A 21,670-nucleotide genomic window follows, 5' to 3' on the forward strand; every position below is an offset into this window, starting at 1 on the left:
AAGCCTTTTCAACTGTATCTGAAACAGAAACACTTCATTTTCTCTTTGCTATTCACACACCTCCAGTTAATTATTTGGGATGGGTTATAAGCAGCGGTGGGCTTCAAAATTTTTAGCAAGGGGTTCTCTTCCCAGTTGATGGGTGGGCGTGGTTATGTTGGGTGTGGCCTAGTCAGCCTCCTGCTCCACAGAGGGGGGCGGGGGGCATTTTTGCCCTCCCGGGGCTCTGGAGACTCTCCACGAGCCTCCGGGAGGGTGAAAACGGTCTCCCCAGGATCCAGAGGCCCTCTGGAGGCGGGAAACGGGCCTGAACGTCCAATAGGCCCGTTTTCTGCCCTACCCGAACCTCCACGCACGCCCTGCACTTATCTGCATCCGAAACGGGCCTCGTGGGGACTTCTGAGAGTGGCGGGGCGGTGTGGGCAGGGCCAGCCAGGAGTGGGATTTGAGGGTTCTTGAAACTGCACAGAAACTTAGCTAGAGGTTCTCCCGAACCCCTGCGTACCCCCAGCAGCCGACTCCACAAGCCTCTTGCAAGCCCTGATCTCTAGCAGGTTTGGGGCAAGCCCCTTTGGGACAACCATGACCTGGACGACTGAGGACCTCCATACACCTTGAAGAAGAAGTTCTGAAGAAGCTTCTTGGATGAGAAGCAAAATGTGTTCAAAAGAAAAAAAAACAAGGAAATCTAGTTGCCTTCCGAAAAAGAACCTTTGGGACAACCATGGCCTGGATGATTGAGAACTTCCATAGACCTTGAAGAAGAAGTTTTGAAGAAACTTCTTGGATGAGAAGCAAAATGTCTTCAAAAGAAAAAAAAACAAGGAAGTCCAGTTGCCTTCTGAAAAAGCCCCTTTGGGACAACCATGGCCTGGATGATTGAGAACCTCCATAGACCTTGAAGAAGAAGTTCTGAAGAAGCTTCTTGGATGAGAAGAGAAACGTCTTCAAAAGAAAAAACAAGGAAGTCCAGTTGCCTTCTGAAAAAGCCTCTTTGGGACAACCATGCCCTGGACAACTGAGGACCTGCATAAACCTTGAAGAAGAAGTTCTGAAGAAGCTGCTTGGATGAGAAGCAAAATGTCTTCAAAAGAAAAAAACAAGGAAGTCTAGTTGCCTTCTGAAAAAGAATCTTTGGGACAACCACGACCTGGATGACTGAGGACCTCCCTACACCTTGAAGTTCAAGAAGTTTGAAAGAAGCTTCTTGGATGAGAAGCGAAACGTCTTCCAAATAAAAACCAGAAAGTCCAGTTGCCTCTTGAAGAAATCACCTTTGGGACAACCAGGACCTGGAGGACCGAGAAGTCAGGTGGACCTTTCTCGATCGTTTCTACAGCATGAGAACCTGCTTCCTCCCCATTCCCTGCCTTACACCCCCATCCTCTGCCTGCCTCACCCATTCATCCAAGCAACCCGATGCCGCCCAATAACATCATCCATCTCTGGCAGCCGACCCACCGCCACAAATTCAACCGTTAATTAACAATTCTCAGCTTGCGCGCCCTCTGCCTGGGCGAAGCGTCCTGTTCTGAAACCTCTCCTTCTATCTTGGAGCAGGCATGCAGAAATATCCCATTTTCAGCTGTACGTATTTCTCCCCCTCCCTCCCCACCCACCCACCCCCCCAGGAAAAAAAAATCACTTACCGTGCCGGCACTCGAAATATGGCTTTTGCGATAAGCTTTAAAAACGTTTATTAAGCATTTGAAATTGGCAGACGGTGTTTGGCTCTCCAAAATTCCTCTCGCAGGAAAGGAGGAGGAGGAGGAGGAGGAGGAGGAGGAGGAGGAGGAGGAAGGGATGGGCCCATCTTCATTGGCGCCATCTTGGCAATGTGTTTGCCACGACCTCACCATGCTCAACCGGTGAGTCTCTTTTACCTAGATGTTCTGACCTAGGTTTCCCCAGCAGTACGAAACCAAATCCTCGTCCCAATAAACCCCTTTTATTTAATTGACAGTGAATTCTTCTCCATCAAAGTCTTTCCTCTCCCACAGTCTTCCACGATAGTTCACAATTACCAACCTTTATCAGGCTTGGAGAAGTGCCAGGCCGATATCTTTCAGACGCTGCAATGCTTGGCAAGAATGCAGGAATGAACTAATTGTCTCCTGCAAACTCCACTCCCCTTTCGCTCCTCTTTATTCCCTCTGGGAGGGGCCATTCATCATCCACCTGTAGCCTTACTCCCAAGTTGACTCCTGTTCTTTAGATGTTCCCTTCGTCTGGCAATTCTTGGTACTCTCTGAGCTTAGTTGTTTCCTTGCAGACGTCTCATTACCCAACTGGGGAACATCATCAGTGCTATAAGGGAGTGGTGATGTATGGAGGGAATGCTGTGGTGTCCTCGGAGCTTTCTGATAAGTTTTGCAGACATTACGTTACCTGTTGTGACTCAGCAGAAGTTTGCTGTGAGTTGAGTCGGGACGCAGGACTATTGCTCCAGCTGTTGCTCGTTAGTGTCGTCTTCTGGAGATAAAAGGACTGATGGTGCCACGCCCTGGTTGCAGAAGTCAACGTTCGTTCGTGGTTCGTTGTTCATCAGTCGTGGTTTGTTTGTGAGAGGCACTTGGATAAGTGATTTGCTTTCTGTAACCCTGAATCAAAGAGACACTTGGAGAAGTGATTTGCTTTCTTTCCGTAAACCTGGTTTTGCTGTAAGAGCTCTTTGTTTTTGCATTCTGCTGCGTAACCTTTTTGCCAGAGACTTTATTTATGTTTATTTTGGGCTCGCAGCCAGCGTGAGCCAGGACTGATAAAGTTATTTCCTTTTAAGTCTGTCTGACTGTCGTCTGTGAACGAGCGAAGAAGGGGGGGTCAGAACAGTTACCCAACTGGCTAACACCATCCCTGCACATCCTCAGGAGAAGGAGGTGTTCCTTGAATCGCATTTCATACCATCCCAGCACCCTAGAATACGAAGGACCACAGCAGCTCCCTTCCCTCTTTTTTTCTTCCAGCCCCTCAGAAAGGTTTGGCTTGTACCCCCAACTTCCTCCCTGCTTCCTCCTCCCCCGGGTGACGGCCGTGAGCCGCACCGCAGCATCCATGTCTCCGTTTTCATCTGTCCCAGCGTGCAGGAACAGCATCATTAGTGGGATAATGTGACGGCGGTAATCAGTGTGGGATTTGCAGGCGGTGGTGATGCCTTATTTCATTGTGGCAACACCCCCCCCCCCCGTTCCCGTTCATGGGCGCCTGGCCATCTGCTTCGTTTCTTAACTAAAAGTTGCGCCGTTCGGAGCGGGTTAATTAAGAGCATCCTTCCGAACTCCACCGTTGCCAGAATCTGCCTCGAGATGACACCCTGGAGGGAGATTTCGTCCTCCTGCTTTAGTGACATTTCGGGGGAAGAACGATTTCGTCTTTTGCGGCAGCTTTTTTTTGGGGGGGGGGGTGTTTGGGGGGGGGGAAGAGCTTTTAAATCACCCGATCCATCAGGCTGCTGCAGCAGGACCCACCGTTCTTAATTAACACGCGCAGGAGGTCCTCGTCTTATGACGCCGGTGGAGCCCGCCGTTTTTGTTTTGCTTTGCGAAGCGGGACGGTTGCTGAGTGAGTCCTGCAGACTCTTCCTCGCCGCAGCGGTTCAGGGAATCCCTGCGGTTGCTAAGTTGGTAATGTAGTTGTTAAGTGAACCAAGCTTCCCCGTGAGCTTCGCTGGTCAGGAGGTTGCAAAAAGGGATCAGGTAATGCAGGGACGCCGCCACCGTTGTAAATGTGAGTCAGTTGCCAAGTGTCTGAATTTCGATCCGTGACATGACAGTTGTTCATGCTTACGACCATTGTAGCGTCTCCACCGTCATTTGATCAAAATTCCTCCTCCTCCTCCCTGCAAACTCCACTCCCCTCTAGCACTGATGATGTTACCTAGTTGGGTTATGAAACGTCTGCAAGGAAACAGCCAAGCTCAGAGAGCATCAAAGACCCCACAGTTGTTCTTCCTCTTCCTCCTCCTCCTCTTCCTCCCCCCTCTTCCTCCTCTCTGCCAACTCCACTCTCTTCTAGCACTGATGATGTTACCTAGTTGGGTCATGAAATGTTTGCAAGAAAACAACCAAGCTCAGATTGCACCAAAGACCCCACAGTCCCTCCCCCTCCTCCCCCTTCATAACCGCCCCGTATTTATGACGGTTGCAGTGTCCAGGGGTGACTGGATCCCTCTGACAAGCAAAAGTCAACCAGGAAGCCAGATCCACTGAACAGCTGGGTGACTAACTTAACGACGGCCGTGTTTCACTCAACGACTGCGGCAAGAAAATTCGTAAAAGGGTGTGTGTGTGTGTGCAAAATTCACTCCACTGCACGCTCACTTAGCAGAAATAATTTGGAGCTCAGTTGTCGCCGTAAGCTGAGAACCTCCTGCCTTTGCAGGTGGCGAGTGGTTAAAGGTGGCACAGTGGTTAGAGTGCAGTACTGCAGGCCACTTCAACTGACTGTTATCTGCAGTTCAGCGGTTCTAATCTCACCGGCTCAGGGTTGACTCAGCCTTTCATCCTTCCGAGGTGGGTGAAATGAGGACCCGGATTGTTGTTGGGGGCGATATGCTGACTCTGTAAACCGCTTAGAGAGGGCTGAAAGCCCTATGAAGCGGTATATAAGTCTAACTGCTATTGCTATTGCTATTTGCAGAAGTTTTCTTTGACGGGTCAGGATGGAGGCTGACTCATCACATCCCTGAGCAGGCTGTAAGCCGAAAGGACAATCTGGAACATATTTGAGTCCATTAACCAGACGTCTTTATCGCTACAAAGTGCCCTGCTGGTGTCTTCTCTTCGAACACCGTGGTGTGAATGATCTTGAACCTCCCCATTAACCATGGAGGCAGAGAAGAGGCCGTGTGGATGCATATTCATAAGCACATAAACACAGTTTGCTTTATTCCCTCAGCCTGATTTATAGCAAATCAGGTGGGCCAGCCGAGGGCCGTAGAGTCTCACTGGGGTTTTTCTGTGTGTAGAATAGGATAGGATAAGAAGGCAGAATAGAATAGAATTAGAATGGAAAGGAACAGAAAGAGGAATAGGGGTAGGGTAGGATAGAAATAGAATAGAATAGAATAGAATAGAATAGAATTAGAGTGGAGTGGAATGGAATGGAATGGAATAGAATTAGAGTAGAATAGAAAAGAGTAGAGTAGAATAATAGAATAATGGAATGGAATAGAATTGGAATTGGAATGGAATGGAATGGAACAGAAAGAGGGTAGAATAGAAATAGAATAGAATTAGAGTGGAGTGGAATGGAATAGAATTAGAGTAGAATAGAGAAGAGTAGAGTAGAATAATAGAATGGAGTAGAATAGAATAGAATTGGAATGGAATGGAATGGAAAAGAAAAAGAAAGAGGAATAGGGGTAGGGTAGAATAGAAATAGAATAGAATTAGAGTAGAGTAGAGTAGAATAATAGAATAGAGTAGAATAGAATAGAATTGGAATGGAACAGAATGGAATGGAACAGAAAGAGGAATAGGGGTAGGGTAGGATAGAGAATAGAATTAGAGTGGAGTGGAATGGAATGGAATAGAATTAGAGTAGAATAGAGAAGAGTAGAGTAGAGTAGAATAATAGAATAATAGAATGGAGTAGAATAGAATAGAATTGGAATGGAATGGAATGGAAAAGAAAGAGGAATAGGGGTAGGGTAGAATAGAAAGAAAGAAAAGGGGGAAGGGGGAAAAAAAACCAAACCAATATTGCTCTAATGCAGTGGTTCCCAAACTTGGCAACTTTAAGACTTGTGGACTTCAACTCCCAGAATTCTCCAGCCAGCTGGATTATTGCTCTGCATTAGAGCAATATTGGTTTGGTTTGTTTTTTTTTTCCTTCCCCCTTTTCTTTCTTCTTGAATGAAAAGGACAAAAAAAAAACCTTTACACAAAGCAACAGCAAAGCTTGTTTTAATTATAAACATAATACCAAGATCATGAATAAATGATTCGGGGAAGGAATTCTTCCGTTCTTCGGTGGCCGTAATGAGAATTCCAAAAGAATCAATAGCTTTGGAGTGGGGGTTTTTTCCCCCCCCATGTTTGCACATTCAAACGCAGTAAGGTGTTGCTGAATGACAGAGACGCTTATGGGTTTCCTGAACTGAGTAGAGGGGTGGACTAGGTGACCTCCAAGGTCCCTTCCAACTCTGCTACTGTTGTTAAGTTGCAAAGACGCACGTGCACCAAAACAGGCAATGACTCTACGAGACTTGGTTGGGACTACCGGATTTGCTCTGAATCAGGGCGGGGGAATAAAGTATATTGTGTTTATGTGCTTATGAATATTCATCCGCACAGCCTCTTTCCCGGCTCCGTGGTCCAAGGGGAGACTCAAGACAATTTGTAGAATGATTTGAATCAAAACCACGTGAAGGATCCATACCACTTTATAAATCCTTAATGAGGCCACACCTGGAATACTGTAATGAGAAGTCTTAAAAGTTGCCAAGTTTGGGAACCACTGCTCTAATGGAAACAGATTCTCCTTCACTTTTTCAGCTTTGCTGGGTGTTGCTAACCGCTTAATGAAGCTACACTTGAGCGGTCTTTAAACACAGACCGGTGACGTCCACTGGTTCCATTGTTCGAAAGAAAAGAAAAAAGCTCTTTTAGAAGTTAAAAGGTAAAATCTGCCTGGCTGGTTTTTGTGTGTGTGTGTGAGCATTTTGGGGGCTAAACGCTCGGCTGGTCTTTATTGTCGTGGCTCACACAAGCCACCCATCCTGATTAATTGTAATTACTGAAGTTCTTTCTCTGGCCTAACAATTGGCAACGGGTCCAACATTGTCTCTTCGTAATTGGAGTATTACTTGGACATTAGCTACAATTAAAATCTCTTATCTGCCTGGTTAACTCTGCTGCTCTTTGGCGCCCAGATGCCATAGCTGTTCAATATGCCCGTTCGGTCTTGGGCAGCGTGTGATTGTCAGGAAGGTTGGGTATGCATGGCTGCCAGGTCTAGGTGCCAAGGGGAAAGCCAGTTTGGTCTCGTGGAGAAGGCAGCAGCCTAGAAGAGTGGGAAGATGGGGAGTTCTAGTCCTGCCTTGGGCATGAAAGCCAACCGGGCCAATCAGCAGGAAGTGGTGAGTTCTAGTTCTGCCTTGGGCATGAAAGCCAACTGGGCGACTTTGGGCCAGTCAGCAGGAAGTGGTGAGTTCTAGTCCTGCCTTAGGTATGAAAGCCAACTGGGCGACTTTGGGCCAATCAGCAGGAAGTGGTGAGTTCTAGTCCTGCCTTAGGCATGAAAGCCAACTGGGCGACTTTGGGCCAATCAGCAGGAAGTGGTGAGTTCTAGTCCTGCCTTAGGCATGAAAGCCGACTGGGTGACTTTGGGCCAGTCAGCAGGAAGTGGTGAGTTCTAGTCCTGCCTTGGGCATGAAAGCCAACTGGGCGACTTTGGGCCAGTCAGCAGGAAGTGGTGAGTTCTAGTTCTGCCTTGGGCATGAAAGCCAACTGGGCGACTTTGGGCCAGTCAGCAGGAAGTGGTGAGTTCTAGTCCTGCCTTAGGCATGAAAGCCAACTGGGTGACTTTGGGCCAATCAGCAGGAAGTGGTGAGTTCTAGTTCTGCCTTGGGCATGAAAGCCAACTGGGCGACTTTGGGCCAGTCAGCAGGAAGTGGTGAGTTCTAGTCCTGCCTTAGGTATGAAAGCCGACTGGGTGACTTTGGGCCAATCAGCAGGAAGTGGTGAGTTCTAGTCCTGCCTTAGGCATGAAAGCCGACTGGGCGACTTCCAAATGCAAGCAACATCACCCAATTTATCGAAATCTGCAGATGAGAGACTTTCTAACACAAGGCTGGTTTCCCCTTGTCGGTTTTCTACTTTTGCAAGGGTTTTGCGTTCAGCACACTTTGGAATGGAGGTTTTTTTAAAAAAAAAACACGTATTTTTAAAAAAGGGCCTAGATAAGCAATTTTATTAGATTCCTCTTCTTACAAAATGTACTTTTTTTGAAGCTTCCCCCTCCCTCCCTCCCCTCACCCCCAAATGAGATTTGAGCCATGAGTCATTCCATATTGGGGCAGTTCTGATATCAAAGGTGTTTCTCATTTAATCGCAGGAGCCGACAATTTTTTTATTTTTGGCTTTGTCTGAATGCCACTCTAAAAACCCCAGGAGTTGGCTCCTTTCAGCATTCACTCCCACAAGTTTACTTCCTCTTCTCCTTATACCTGTTTTTCTAAAGTAAAGGTAAAGGTTCTCCTCGCATACATGTGCCAGTCGTTCCCGACTCTAGGGGGCTCTGTTTCAAAGCCGAAGAGCCAGCGCTGTCCGAAGACGTCTCCGTGGTCATGTGGCCGGCATGACTCAACACCGAAGGCGCACGGAACGCTGTTCCCTTCCCACCAAAGGTGGCTCCTATTTTTCTACTTGCATTTTTTACCTGCTTTCGAACTGCTAGGTTGGCAGAAGCTGGGACGAGTCACGGGAGCTCACTCCGTTATGCCTCACTAGGGATTCGAACCGCCGAACTGCCATGATTGACAAGCTCAGCATCTCAGCCACTCAGCTCCCTCCCTCATGCTCTCCTTCATCTCTCTCAGTTCCTCCCTCCCTCCTTTCTCATTTAGCACTTAGACATATACCGCTTCAAAGTGCTTTACAGCCCTCTCTAAGCCGTTTACAGAGTCATCCTCTCTTGCCCCCCCCCAACAATCAAACAAGTGTGAAAAAGATCGTGTCACTTTTTTCCAATGCCATTTTGACTTTGAATTGTCACTGAATGAACGGTTTTAAGTCAAAGACTGGTGAATTTGTGAACGCCGATGGGGACCTCTGTTCTCCCCAGCTTCACAGTGGTGTAAAATTTGATAATAAAACCAGTGCTTTCAAACCCTCTTTGCATTTACAGAAACCCAAAAAAAATAAGCGTCATAATTTTGTCATGTGAGACCGAAGAATTTTGCAGGGCTTTTGATGCATGGAGATCATAAATACGATTGTGTAAAAATGTTAATTGCCAAACACATTTTGAGCCGAAATTAAATGAAGCCGCCTTTGGAAGGAAACATTGGGGAGGGAGGGGGGCTGCTTATATTCAATGCTTTTGGGAGCCGCTGATGGTTTTATAGATTAAGTTAAATTTCCCCCATTCTTTGCAACTGGCACCCAGAAATATCAAGATTCATTGCACTAATTTTTCTGAAAGCCGTTTTTATGCTCAAGTTAAAAATACAGATGCTGTGCTAAAAATATTTCTTATCGTACAACTAAATATCTTAACTCATCACAAGAGGCAGATTTTTTCCCCCCCCTTCGCTAAGTTTTCCAATAACGAGAACGATATATTAATCTTCTCCTTAAATCATTGCCAATTAATCAAAGTATGAATTCGGTTTTTCAGGAGCAAAAAAGAGCTTCTGTGATCTTACTTTCAACCACTTGGCTGAAAACATAATCGTAGTTGTGTTTTCCAACACGGTGTTTTTAGCCTGTTCGTTTCGCTAATGTCAAAAATAAAATAAAAATGAACGAGCTGTAGTTTTGCTTTTAAATTAACAGCTGAAGTGCACTCGGCTGGAAAGAGAGCAAATTTAACTGTGACTAGAATTTGTCATTAAAAAGTTATTACGAAAGAAAGACCAGTCCATGTTCTTCCTCTTTTGCCGTTAATGACAAAACAATTTCTCTAAAAACAAAATAAATTAAATAAAACAGGGAGAGGCTGTATTTTCACTTCGGAAAATAGTAATGTAATGGAACTGTAGTGAAGGGAGTCAGCTTAGAGATTTATGGGTCAATAAAGAAGACAATTACAGCTTGTTTATAAAAGGAAAAGTCCATTTTTTTTTGACCTGCAAGCAACACCAAGACTCTAATAATGATAATTCCAGCATCTCGCTTGAAACAATAAAAGTCAATAGGAAGATATAGGATTTCAATAAAATTATGACACTATATAAACTTTCTCCCTGGAACAAGTTTTCCCCACAGATATCTGATTGACTTTAGTTAGATTTGTAACTTTAATTTTGTTTCCATTGATTTTTTGTGTGGCCAACAACTAATTAGACACTCACTGTCAAATAGCCTGGATCGTGGAAGGAAACGATAAAAGCAAAACAGCATAAGGGGCAATAATGCTAGGAAAGTCCAAATGAACTGTATGAATAAGTATACAATTAATACGCAAATTTAGGCTTCTTCTTTTTTTTTACTCGTTTGGGGCCCACTTTTGCAAAGAGAGAACAATCTGGAAGTGTCACTGAAATCAGAAGTCGAGAGAAGAGCTGTAACTGATTTTTATTGTACTCTTTCTTTTCAATAGAAAATCGCAAAGCAATTGATAGAATTAATAGAAAATGCGAAGTAATCAATGCACAGCGAGTCTCTCCTATTAGTTATCTTGGGTGGGTTGTATTAATTGTTGCTGGTGGGTCTGTTTGATCCCGAATGCTGTTTGATATCTAGACAATAACAAGAGTTGGAAGGGACTTTGGAGGTCTTCTAGTCCAACCCCCTGCTCAAGCGGGAGATACAATTTCGGACAAATTGCTGTCCAGTCTTTTCTTGAAATCCTCCATTGATGGAGCACCCACAACTTCTGGAGGCAAGATGTTCCACTGCTTAATTGTTCTCACTGAGGACAGTCCTTCTTATTATAGAGCCGAGGTGGCGCAGTGGTTAGGGTGCAGTACTGCAAGGCCACTTCAGCTGACTGCTAGCTGCAGTTCGGCGGTTCAAATCTCACCGGCTCAAGGTTGACTCAGCCTTCCATCCTTCCGAGGTGGATGAAATGAGGACCCAGACTGTGGGGGTGATATATGCTGACTCTGTAAACCGCTTAGAGAGGGCTGAAAGCCCTATGAAGCGGTATATAAGTCTAACTGCTATTGCTATTGCTATTTCTAGGCTGAATTTCTGGAGGACTGTAGAAATCCTCAAAGACCTTTCTGTGTGTCTATCCATGGACGTTCTCCAGAAGAATCCAGACGATCAGGGAAGGAGACTTATACCATCCTAGTCAAATGGTTGTCCCTTCTCTTCTTCAAAAGCTCCAGTGATGGAGCACCTACAACCTCTGGTGGCAAGCAGTTCCACTGGTTAATTGTCCTCACTGTTAGGAAGTCCCTCCTTAATTCCAGGTTGCTTCTCTCCTTGGTTAGTTTCCATCCGTTGCTTCTTGTCCTGCCTTCCGGTGCTTTGGAGGATAGCTTGACCCCCCTCTTCTCTGTGACGGCCCCTCAAAATATTAGAGGATGCCATCACGTCACCCTGATGTGTGATTGCTGACCTTCTGAGTAGGCTACTCATCCCTGCAAGCTTGAGATGGTAGGAGCATTTGGTGAGAATGGAGATGAAAGATGAAAGTGATCTCATAGGACTTTCCTCCCCCCATATTCATAATTCACACCTGAAGATGCTTTGAAAAATGTCCTTCATATGTTCTTTGTGTCAAACCCCCTGCTGTCAGGCCTGCAGCCATCTTTCCTTTTGGATCTTTGGCCTGCCACACTTTCTATTATTCTACTCTACATTTTCTATTGTGGGAAAATGGGAGGGGGAGATTGTACGGAGTTAGATGCTATGCAGCCATAACAACATTCTTTCTAGAAAGCCAAGGTCATCCTTTGTCTATGCAGCTCTGCACCTGACTGAATGGGTGGAAGCTGCCAGCGTGGCAGTGGGAGATTGGACCATGTGATGGACCTGTGGGTGTAGGGGGCAAGATCATGAACTTTCAACTGGGTGGGGAATAGCAATAGCAGTTAGACTTATATACCGCTTCATAGGGCTTTCAGCCCTCTCTAAGCGGTTTACAGAGTCAGTATATTGCCCCCAACAATCCGGGTCCTCATTTTACCCACCTCGGAAGGATGGGAAGGCTGAGTCAACCCTGAGCCGGTGAGATTTGAACAGCCGAACTGCAGAACTGCAGTCAGCTGAAGTAGCCTGCAGTGCTGCATTTAACCACTGTGCCACCTCGGCACCTCGGGAAGCTTTCAGATTCGGGTTTCCCCAGATGTGCCAACATGTCTCTCTTCATAAATTGGAACTTTGAGGAATGCTTTGTCTTGGACTCCGATTTAATTTGGAACCCTGACAACGGCATGGTGAAAATGTCCTCCTTGCGTTGCCCTCAAGCTCCTCTGTGATCTGAACTCCCTCTGCCCACCGATTTGTCATCTGAATTCTGGAGACCCGAGTGTAGCCGGTTGTTTGCTAAGCTAACATCGCAAACTGCGTCTCCTGGAAGTCACAGCCGCTGAGACGGGAGGGAGTTGCCAAGGCGCTTTGATTACTCAGCTTCCTCTCGTCAAGGGATGACTGATGGGGAGGGTTGCACATCAGACACTGTCGCTTTTGGGGAAACCGGTCTCCGCTTTTCCACCTGGATTCCAAGCAGGCTTCAAGATGGGCTGTCAAGCCTCAAGTGCTTCCTAATTGTTTATCTGAGGAGGACAGAGGAGGGGGAGGCTATAAATTCAGGATGGCCTGAAAAGCCAAAACGGTTAAAGAACATCTCCGGGTAAAAACGTTATGGAGGTGTGCAAACTCCAGAACAGCGAGAGCAAACTTGTTCGGCACTGAGTGCTCAAACCAGAACGTGTGTGCATGTGCATGCCTGGAAACCCGAAGACCAGCTGGCTGGCGTGCACATACATCTGTTTTTGGCTGCTTTGGGGGGCTGTTTTTTTTGTGCTGTTTTCCAGCTGGTTTTGGGGCCAAAAACAGCTCAAAAAAACGGCCTGGAATTTCCCTGGAAAACAGCCCCAAAACAGCCCATTTTCAGGGACGTTTTTCAGGGAATTTTCAGGCCTTTTTTTGAGCCTGTTTTTGACCCCAAAAACGGCCAGAAAATTCCCAGGAAAATGGCCTGAAAACAGACCCAAAACAGACCATTTTCTGGGCTGTTTTTCAGGGAATTTTCAGGCCTTTTTTCGAGCCTGTTTTTGACCCCAAAAACGGCCAGAAAATTCCCTGGAAAACGGCGTGACAACAGACCCAAAACAGACCATTTTCAGGGAAGTTTTTCAGGGAATTTTCAGGCCTTTTTTCGAGCCTGTTTTTGACCCCAAAAACGGCCAGAAAATTCCCTGAAAAACGGCCTGAAAACAGACCCAAAACAGACCGTTTTCAGGGACGTTTTTCAGGGAATTTTCAGGCCTTTTTTCGAGCCTGTTTTTGACCCAAAAAACGGCCAGAAAATTCCCTGGAAAATGGCCTAAAAACAGTCCCAAAACAGACCATTTTCTGGGCCGTTTTTCAGGGAATTTTCAGACCTTTTTTCGAGCCTGTTTTTGACCCAAAAACGGCCTGGAAAACAGCCCAAAAACGGCCACATGCATGCTGTAAACCAGAAGACCAGCTGGCGATGGCCCACGTGCCCACAGAGAGGGCTTTGAGTGCTACCTCTGGCACGCTTTGCTAGAAGTTCACCATCACGGCTCTAGAGCCTGGTTGGCCCAAAAGACGAAGCTAGATTCTCGCAGAAGAGGTTAACGGAACGACAGAATTGGAAGGGACCTTGGAGGTCATCTAGTCCAACTTCCCCGCTCCAAACCCCTACTTACCCTTTCAGGCGAATGGCGGTCCAATTTTCCTTCTTGAAAAAGCTCCAGGAATGGAGCGCTCACAACCTCCGAAGGCAAGTCGTCCCGCTGATGAATTGTTCTCACGGTCGGGAAATCTGCACTTAGAACCAAAGAACCGCGGGAAAAGTGTCCGGGGGGGGGGGGGGAATGGAAGCGTCCCTTGTGTGGCCAAAGTGCATTGAATGGAAACTGAACAGTTTTTTTCCCCCTTCCTGTTTGTTCTTCCTTCCTTCTACTCTTTCCTAGGCCCGTGATGGCATGAGATCCATTCTGGAATTCTACGACAGCGAGCTGAACCCGTCGGAGCACTCCCCACAGCTCAGCTTCCGCGTGCGGGAGGCCGAGGAGTTGGTGCAGAAGGTGGAAGCCCACTGCATGGAAATGGAGGTAATTGAGGGGTGGGTGGGGGGGAAATTGGAGGGGAGGGGGGTTGTACAGATAAAGGAGAATAATTGCAGGTCACGGTTGACCTGACGGGGTCCTTGGTGCTTCTCGTAGCTTGGTGGTTTTCTTGCAGACGTTTCGTGACCCAGCTAGGTAACATCATCAGTGCTAGAAGGGAGTGGGGGGTTTGGAGAAGAACAGGAGGAGGAGGACTGTGGAATCCTTGGTGCTTCTCGGAGCTTGCTTGTTTTCTTGCAGACATTTCATTACCCAACTAGGTAACACCATCAGTGCTAGTAAGGAGTGCAGTTTGCTGTGAGTTTATATTTTGGTGTCTTGCCTGTCAGGCCTTGGAGTGACTTGGTTTCTGATTTCTGCTGGAGAAGGGCTCCTTCCTTCCTTCCCTCCCTCCCTCCCACTTAGCACTTAGACTTATATACCACTTCACAGTGCTTGCTCCCTCCTTCCTTCCTTCCTTCCTTCCTTCCTTCCTTCCTTCCTTCCTTCCCTCCCTCCCTCCTTCCTGCCTTCCTGCCTTCCTGCCTTCCCACTTAGCACTTAGACTTATATACCACTTCGCGGTGCTTTAACAGCCTCCTCTAAGCGGCTTACAGAGTCAGCCTCTTGCCCCCCCAACAATCTGGCTCCTCATTTTACCCACCTCGGAAGGATGGAAGGCTGAATCAACCTGGAGCCTGGTGAGATTCGAACTGACAAACTGCAGGCAGCCGGCAGCCGGCAAAAGTAGCCTGCAGTACTGCACTCCCACCACTGCGCCACCACGGCTCATATGTAGCTCCATACATCCACTTTCGGAGAGGATCGATTCCATTGTTAGTCCTCTCTAAGTTTCAGTCTCAACTTTCTCACTCCATCCTTCCATGCCGCCCCATCACAGCCATCGCATCCTTCCAAAAACATTTCAAAGAGTAAATAATTTGTTTTGGTTAAAAAAATCCTCTTAATTTGGCTCCAGGTTGCAGCTGTTGTGGGCTACGCAGTACAGTGTCAAGCCATCGTTAGCTGCTGCTCTTTGAAGGAGAAGGAAGACTGATTAAGGAGTGGGATTTTCAACCCCCCCCCCTTATCTAACTACCTCTAAAAGGCACCCCAGGACAGACAGGAGGAAAAGCCCCAAAGGAATAAATTAAGACATTCCCCAAATGTCTTAATTTATTTCCGAGAGGCAGTTTGATGTTCTCAGCTACACCTAATGATGACTCAGTGCCTCTTTCGTCACAACACGCAGCTAGGAAATAGAGATTTATAGAGTCGGAAGGGACCTTGTAGGTCATCTAGTCCAACCCGCAGCCCAAGCAGGAGACCCTTCACCATTTCTGACAGACGGCAGTCCAGTCTCTTCTTGAAAACCTCCAGGGATGAAGCTCCCACAACTTCCGAAGGCAACTCCTGTTCCATGGGTTGATTGTTCTCCCTGACAGAAAATTCCTCCTTATTTCCAGGTTGAATCTCTCCTTGTTCAGTTTTCATCCATTATTCCTTGTCTGGCCTTTGAATGTCGTCTTCTTCTTCTTCTTCTTCTTCTCCTCCTCCTCCTCCTCCTCCTCCTCTTCTTCCTCCTCTTCCTCCTCCTTTTCCTCTTCTTCCTCCTCCTCTTCCTCCTCTTCCTCCTCCTCCTCTTCCTCTTCCTCTTCTTCCTCCTCTCTTCCTCCTCCACTCCTACTCCTCCTCCTCCTCCCCTCCTCCTCCTCCTCCTCCCCTCCTCCTCCTCCTCCTCCTCCTTATTTCCAGGTTGAATCTCTCCTTGTTCAGTTTCCATCCATTATTCCTTGTCTGGCCTTTGAATTTCTTCTTCTTCTTCTTCTTCTTCTTCTTCTTCTTCTTCTTCTTCTTCTTCTTCTTCTTCTTCTTCTTCTTCTTCTTCTTCTTCTTCTTCTTCTTCTCCTCCTCCTCCTCCTCCTCCTCCTCCTCCTCCTCCTTCTCCTTCTCCTTCTCCTTCTCCTTCTCCCCCCCCTCCTCCTCCTCCTCATTTCCAGGTTGAATCTCTCCTTGTTCAGTTTCCATCCATTATTCCTTGCCTGGCCTTCGTGTGCTTTGGAGAATAGCTTGACCCCTTCCTCCTCTCTGTGGTACCCCTCGAATATTGGAAGGCTGCTCTCCTGTCTCCCCTGGTCCTTCTCTACACTAGACTAGCCAGGCCCAGTTCCTGCAACCATCCATCGTATGTTTTAGCCTCCAGTCCCCTCATCATCTCAGTCGCTCTTCTCTGCACTTTTTCTAGAGTCTCAACCTCTTTTTTATAGCGTGGTGACCAAAACCGGATGCCGTATTCTAGGTGTGGCCTTACTAAGGCTTTATAGAGTGGTATTAATACCTCACTTGATCTTGATTGCATCCCTCTGTTGACGCAACTTAGGATTGCATTGCACTTTTGATTGTTCCTGTTTCTTTGTGGCTAATTCCAACAACTTTTGAGAATGTCTTGTTCCTTCAGCGTGCAGACAAAAATCCTGGCTTAAAGGAATGTACGGACCAGGATTTAGAGACGGGTCCCTGGGTAGTTAATCCGTCTTGTGTATTTGGAAGCTCTTCTGTTGTCTCTTTGCCAGCAGCCACGACGCACTCCCGGCTCACCCTCTGATCTAAATTTACGACCGTTGCTTTGAGAGAGCCACGGCGATGCTAAATATAGGCTCGGTGAAGGTGAAGGCCATCAAACATAGCGCCATTAATGTACCTTTCGTTTCATGGCATTTGGCTCGGTCTGAAACATTCAGAGCACAAAAAGAGATGGGCACTCATGCTGGCCCCATCCGGAGTTCATGGATTCCTTACCGGGAGAGGTGGATGCTTTTAGCAATAGCAATAGCAGTTAGACTTATATACCGCTTCATAGGGCTTTCAGCCCTCTCTAAGCGGTTTACAGAGTCAGCATATCGCCCCCACAGTCTGGGTCCTCATTTCACCCACCTCGGAAAGATGGAAGGCTGAGTCAACCTTGAACCGGTGAGATTTGAACCACCGAACTGCAGCTAGCAGTCAGCTGAAGTGGCCTGCAGTACTGCACCCTAACCACTGCGCCACCTCGGCTTTCCACACGTCCTTTTTGATTGGTTCATTATGAACCCGGACGTTTTTACTCATCAAATGCCATGCGTTCTCATTCTCTACTCCCAAGAGTTGGGTTGGGTGGCGTCCGCTGTTGGTGTCAGGCCCAAACCACCAGAGACTCACCCGCGTAGAGTTCAAACTAGCTACTTTATCGTTTTAAGCCTCTAATACAGGAATCCTCCCAGACTGGCAACAATCTTTTAAGCCGGTCAAAATCCATCTCCTGGCAGTGGGCAGAGTCTGCCTGCAATATTGCATTCTAGCCACTGCGCCACCGTGACTCTCTATGCTGTTGGCTTCCCACCAAAGTGGGTACCTATTTATCTATTCGCATTTGCATGCATTTGAACTGCTCGGTGAGCAGGAGCTGAAGCAAGAACAGGAGCCCAGGTCTCGAAACCCGGGTCTCAGTTCTCCATGCTCAGTGTTTTTAACCGCCAGGCTAATTCCCTGCTTAACCCCCCCCCTCCCATTTCGGGCAGCTGCTCTCCAATATCAGGTAACTTGTAAGTCTACCCTTTGAGGAATCTTTCTTCCCTTCCTGCTGAAATGGGTATCCAGGCAATTCTTTTTTTTAATTTTATTTTATTTTATCAATTTCATATATACATTCACAATTATATGATCTCATAACTATTAATAATATGTATTTATAACAATTTTCCCCTACTGTTAACAATATACTTGAAGATTGCTTTTTTACCATCCCATAGATCCATCTTATCTTACAACGGTCCTACTTCTTCTTCCCTCCCTCCCTCTTTCCTTCCCTCGTTTCTTCTCTCCTACTCCCCTTCCTTCCCTCCCTCCTTCCCCTTCCCTCCTTCTCTCCTTCCCTCCTTCTCTCCTTCCCTCCTTCCTTCCTTCCCTCCTTTCTTTTCTCCTTCTCTCCTTCCTTTCCCCCTTCCTTTCCCCCTTCCTTCCCCCCTTCCTTCTCTCCTGCATTCCCTCCTTCCTTCCCTCCTTCCTTCCCTCCTTTCTTCTCTCCTTCCCTCCTTCCTTCCCTCCTTTCCTTCCTTCCCTCCTTCCTTCCCTCCTTCCCTCCCTCCTTCCTACCCACCTTTCTTCTCTTTCTTCTCTCCTTCCTTCCTTCCTCCTCTCCTTTCCCTTCTCTCCTTCCCCTTCCTCCCCTTTACCCTTCCCCTCTTCTTCCCATTCCTCCCCTCTTTCCTACTCTTACATTCCCTCCCATTCTTCCTCTGCCTTTCCCTTTCTCCTATTCCTCTCCTTTCTCCTCCTTGCCTCCTAATAGAAGGCAATTCTATTAACATGCCCTGTTTTCCCCAAAAATAAGACCTCCCCGGATAATAAGCCCAATCGGGCTTTGGAGCGCATGCGCTAAAATAAGCCCTCCCCGAAAACATTGCAACATAGCAGCAGCCATGAGGTGACCACGCTCGCCGCCTCCTGCACCTCAAAAATAATAAGGCCTCCCCGAAAATAAGACCAAGCGCTTATTTCGGGGGTCGAAAGAAAATAAGACACGGTAGAATTATAGAATCGTCAGATTATTGGCCAAGAACGGTTGGGCGCACAAGGAATTATTTGCAAGGATCGAGCTAAAACAGATCTCTGGGAAAACCTGAGCTCCCTGCCCTTCCGACAGTCCGAGTTGAAGCCATAAAATATTGATCGCAGCCATTATGGTCCTAGCTCCTTCCTCCCCTGCGCCTCCATTCCTCATCGGTTCCATTTCTTAAGCTTTCCTTCCCCGGAAAACCTTCGGATAAATCAAAGGAGCAGGGCAGAATCTCCTGGGAAGACCCGCATTGGCTGGGAGGGAGGATTTATAGCTTTGTCCTTTGCCTTGACCAGGCTGTTGACGAGCTTTTGTGTCCATAAAACAGCCCCCCAGTTGCAGGCATTAACCCAGCCTCTCTTTAGAAAGAGAAATCATAGGGCTATCAGGCTGGGAAGGGACCTCAGAGGCCTTCTAGTCCAACCCCCGGCTCAAGGCAAGCCATCTTATAGACCCGGGATGGCGAACCGGTGGCACGCAAGGCACACGGAGCCCCTCTCTGTGGGCACATGAGCTGTCGCCCCAGCTCAGCTCAGCACCACGCATACATGCGCACCTCCCATTGGCCAGCTGGGTTTCGGGTCTCTGCCACGCGTGTGCGGGGGGGCTAGGCGCATGTGGGAGATTTGTGCACATGGATGGGGGTGGAGGAGAATGTGTGTGTGTGGGGGGGTGGAGCACCCCCTTGCTGGCCTGTTTTTGGTCCTGGGGGGTCCCCTGCTACGCCCAGAAGGGGGCAGGGGGAGTTGTGAGCGCATGTGTAGAGGAGTGGGGGGAGAGCGCATGCATTGTGTTATGGGTGTTGACACGCCTGCATGCGCTTTCAGCATGCAATGACAGAAATGTTAGCCATCCACTCTTATATACCTTCCCAGACAAAGAGGCTCCAACCTTTGCTGGAGGGGAATGGAGCACCTGCGACTTCTGAAAGCAAATCCCTTCCGATTGATTCAAATGTCTCCTTAATTCTAGATAACTCGGCTGCCGCTCCCTTGAAATTATGTCTTCCCAGTTTCCTGTTTCTTCCCCCCCCCCCCAAAGGGGTACGATGTTGGCCTGCATCTCTCCCTGGCCCCATTTATAGTGGGCTGCTGGCCTTCAAATCAATAATAGAGTAACATTTGGAAGGGACCTTGGAGGTCTTCTAGTCCAACCCCCTTACGCCACTTCAGACAAATGGTTATCCAACATCATCTTAAAAACGTCCAGTGTTGGGGCATTCACAACTTCTGGAGGCAGGTTGTTCCACTGATTAATTGTTCTCACTGTCAGAAAATGTCTCCTTAGTTCTAAGTTGCTTCTCTCCTTGATTAGTTTCCACCCATTGCTTCTTGTCCTGCCCTCGGGTGCTTTGGAGAATAGCTTGACTCCCTCTTCTTTGTGGCAGCCCCTGAGATATTGGAAGGCTGCTATCATGTCTCCCCTCGTCCTTTTTTTCATTAAACTAGACCTACCCAGTTCCTGCAACCGTCCTTCATCTGTTTTAGTCTCCAGTCCCCTAATCTTCTTTCTTGCTCTTCTCTGCACTCTTTCCAGAGTCTCCACATCTTTTCTACATCGTGGCGACCAAAACTGGTTGCAGGATCCCAAGTGTGGCCTTACCAAGGCCTTATAAAGTAGTATTAACACTTCACGTGATCTTCATTCCACCCCTCTACAAGTCGTAGAAATTCCTTCTGCCCGTCCAGCCCTCCACTTTAGCTAGCGTGGTTAAAAAACCGTTGATTTAAGAGCATTTCAGGAAGCAAGATAATCAGAAATTATATCAGCGCAGGTTTAAAACCACACCAGCCGTGATCCTCTTGAAATAAAATTGATTTTCCCCTGGAAGGGTTATTCCAACACTTTCAGAAAAGGTGGGGGGGGCTTCTCCCATAAGACCCCCGTCTTTTCTGCACCCCTTCCTCTTCGTAGTCCAGATATACCTCTGGGATAGGCTACACTTTTCTAAATCCACCTGGGCTTGGCTTGCCCAGATGGGGTTTTCTTTTAAATACATTTGCAGGCAAATTTTATCTGCTTTCCTTGCCGTGCATCAGAAATAGGTAATTATAACTTTCCCTGCAGACCCCTTCCTAAGCGTTGGAAGGGTCCTGTTGCTGTATTTTGACGCACGGACGACATGTGGAAGAGAATTAACCTGGGCAAGATCTATGGCTTCTTCCTTCGCGGGCTCCCCGTTGCTAATTAATTGGTCTGTTTGTTTGTTTGTTTTTAACCCGTGAACACAGATAGTATGGCTTAAAAGCATAGCACAGGTTTGAAAATAGGTTTAAATTCTGTTTTGTTTTTTAAATTCCGTTGCGCGCTAACTAGCAATGCAATTCCCCTCTGGCTGCCTATTGGTCTCCGGATACGCTTCAAGGCGCTAGTCGTCACTTATAAAGCCCTTCATGGTATTGGACCTGGGTACTTGAGAGACCGCCTGCTGCCAATCACCTCCACCAGACCGATTAGATCCCACAGACTAGGCCTCCTCCGAATTCCATCCGCCGGCCAGTGCCGACTGGCGACTACCCGGAGGAGAGCCTTCTCTGTGGCTGCTCCGGCCCTCTGGAACGAGCTCCCCGTGGAGATTCGAACCCTCACCACCCTCCAGGCCTTCCGCAAAGCCCTTAAAACCTGGCTGTTCCGACAGGCCTGGGGCTAAAGAACCGTTGCCCCCACCTCGAATGGTATGACTGCTGTGTGTTTTAAACCATGTATTGTTTTGTGTCGTGTTTTTAACTTTGTCTGTAACCCCCCTTTCCCTGGTTTTGAGTTGTGAGCCGCCCTGAGTCCCCTTCGGGGGGAAAAGGGCGGCATATAAATAAAATCAACGTTCAACATTCAACATTAAAGAAGCCAGGAAACCGAGATTGTGAGTTTTCTCAAGACGGTGCTTCCTCTGGGTACGTGTGTGTTTGTCTCTCTGTGTGTGTGTGTGTGCAGGTGTTTGCATGCGTGCGTGCCGAATCCATTTCAGAAATAGGAAAAGTGCTTTGGAAACCCCCCCACGCCCTTGAAGGAATTGAAACCGGTGGAATAATGGGAGGTCTGGCGGGGGATTGAAGTTGCGCTATAAAGGCAATTTAATTAAAAATTATAGCGCCGTGTGGCATAGAAACCGTCTTCCGTCGCTGTTTCTCTGGCTTAGTGCTTAGCAGCCGCTTGTCTGAATTAAA

At 47.5% G+C, this 21,670-nt stretch overlaps 1 protein-coding gene across 1 annotated transcript in view; it reads left to right on the forward strand.

The window, feature by feature from the left end:
• LOC116517814 (mitotic spindle assembly checkpoint protein MAD1-like) overlaps nt 1-14,969 on the forward strand; it is a 32,675-nt gene extending 17,706 nt beyond the window's left edge. Inside the window, exons 2-3 of the mRNA XM_032230990.1 lie at nt 13,778-13,918; nt 14,892-14,969. Of these exons, the coding sequence (XP_032086881.1) occupies nt 13,778-13,918; nt 14,892-14,969 (219 nt within the window). The remainder of the gene's footprint in view (nt 1-13,777; nt 13,919-14,891) is intronic.
• The last annotated feature ends 6,701 nt before the right edge of the window (nt 14,970-21,670 follow it).

The sequence above is a fragment of the Thamnophis elegans genome, chromosome 14 (assembly GCF_009769535.1).
Source record: "Thamnophis elegans isolate rThaEle1 chromosome 14, rThaEle1.pri, whole genome shotgun sequence".
Taxonomy (NCBI): Eukaryota; Metazoa; Chordata; class Lepidosauria; order Squamata; family Colubridae; genus Thamnophis; species Thamnophis elegans.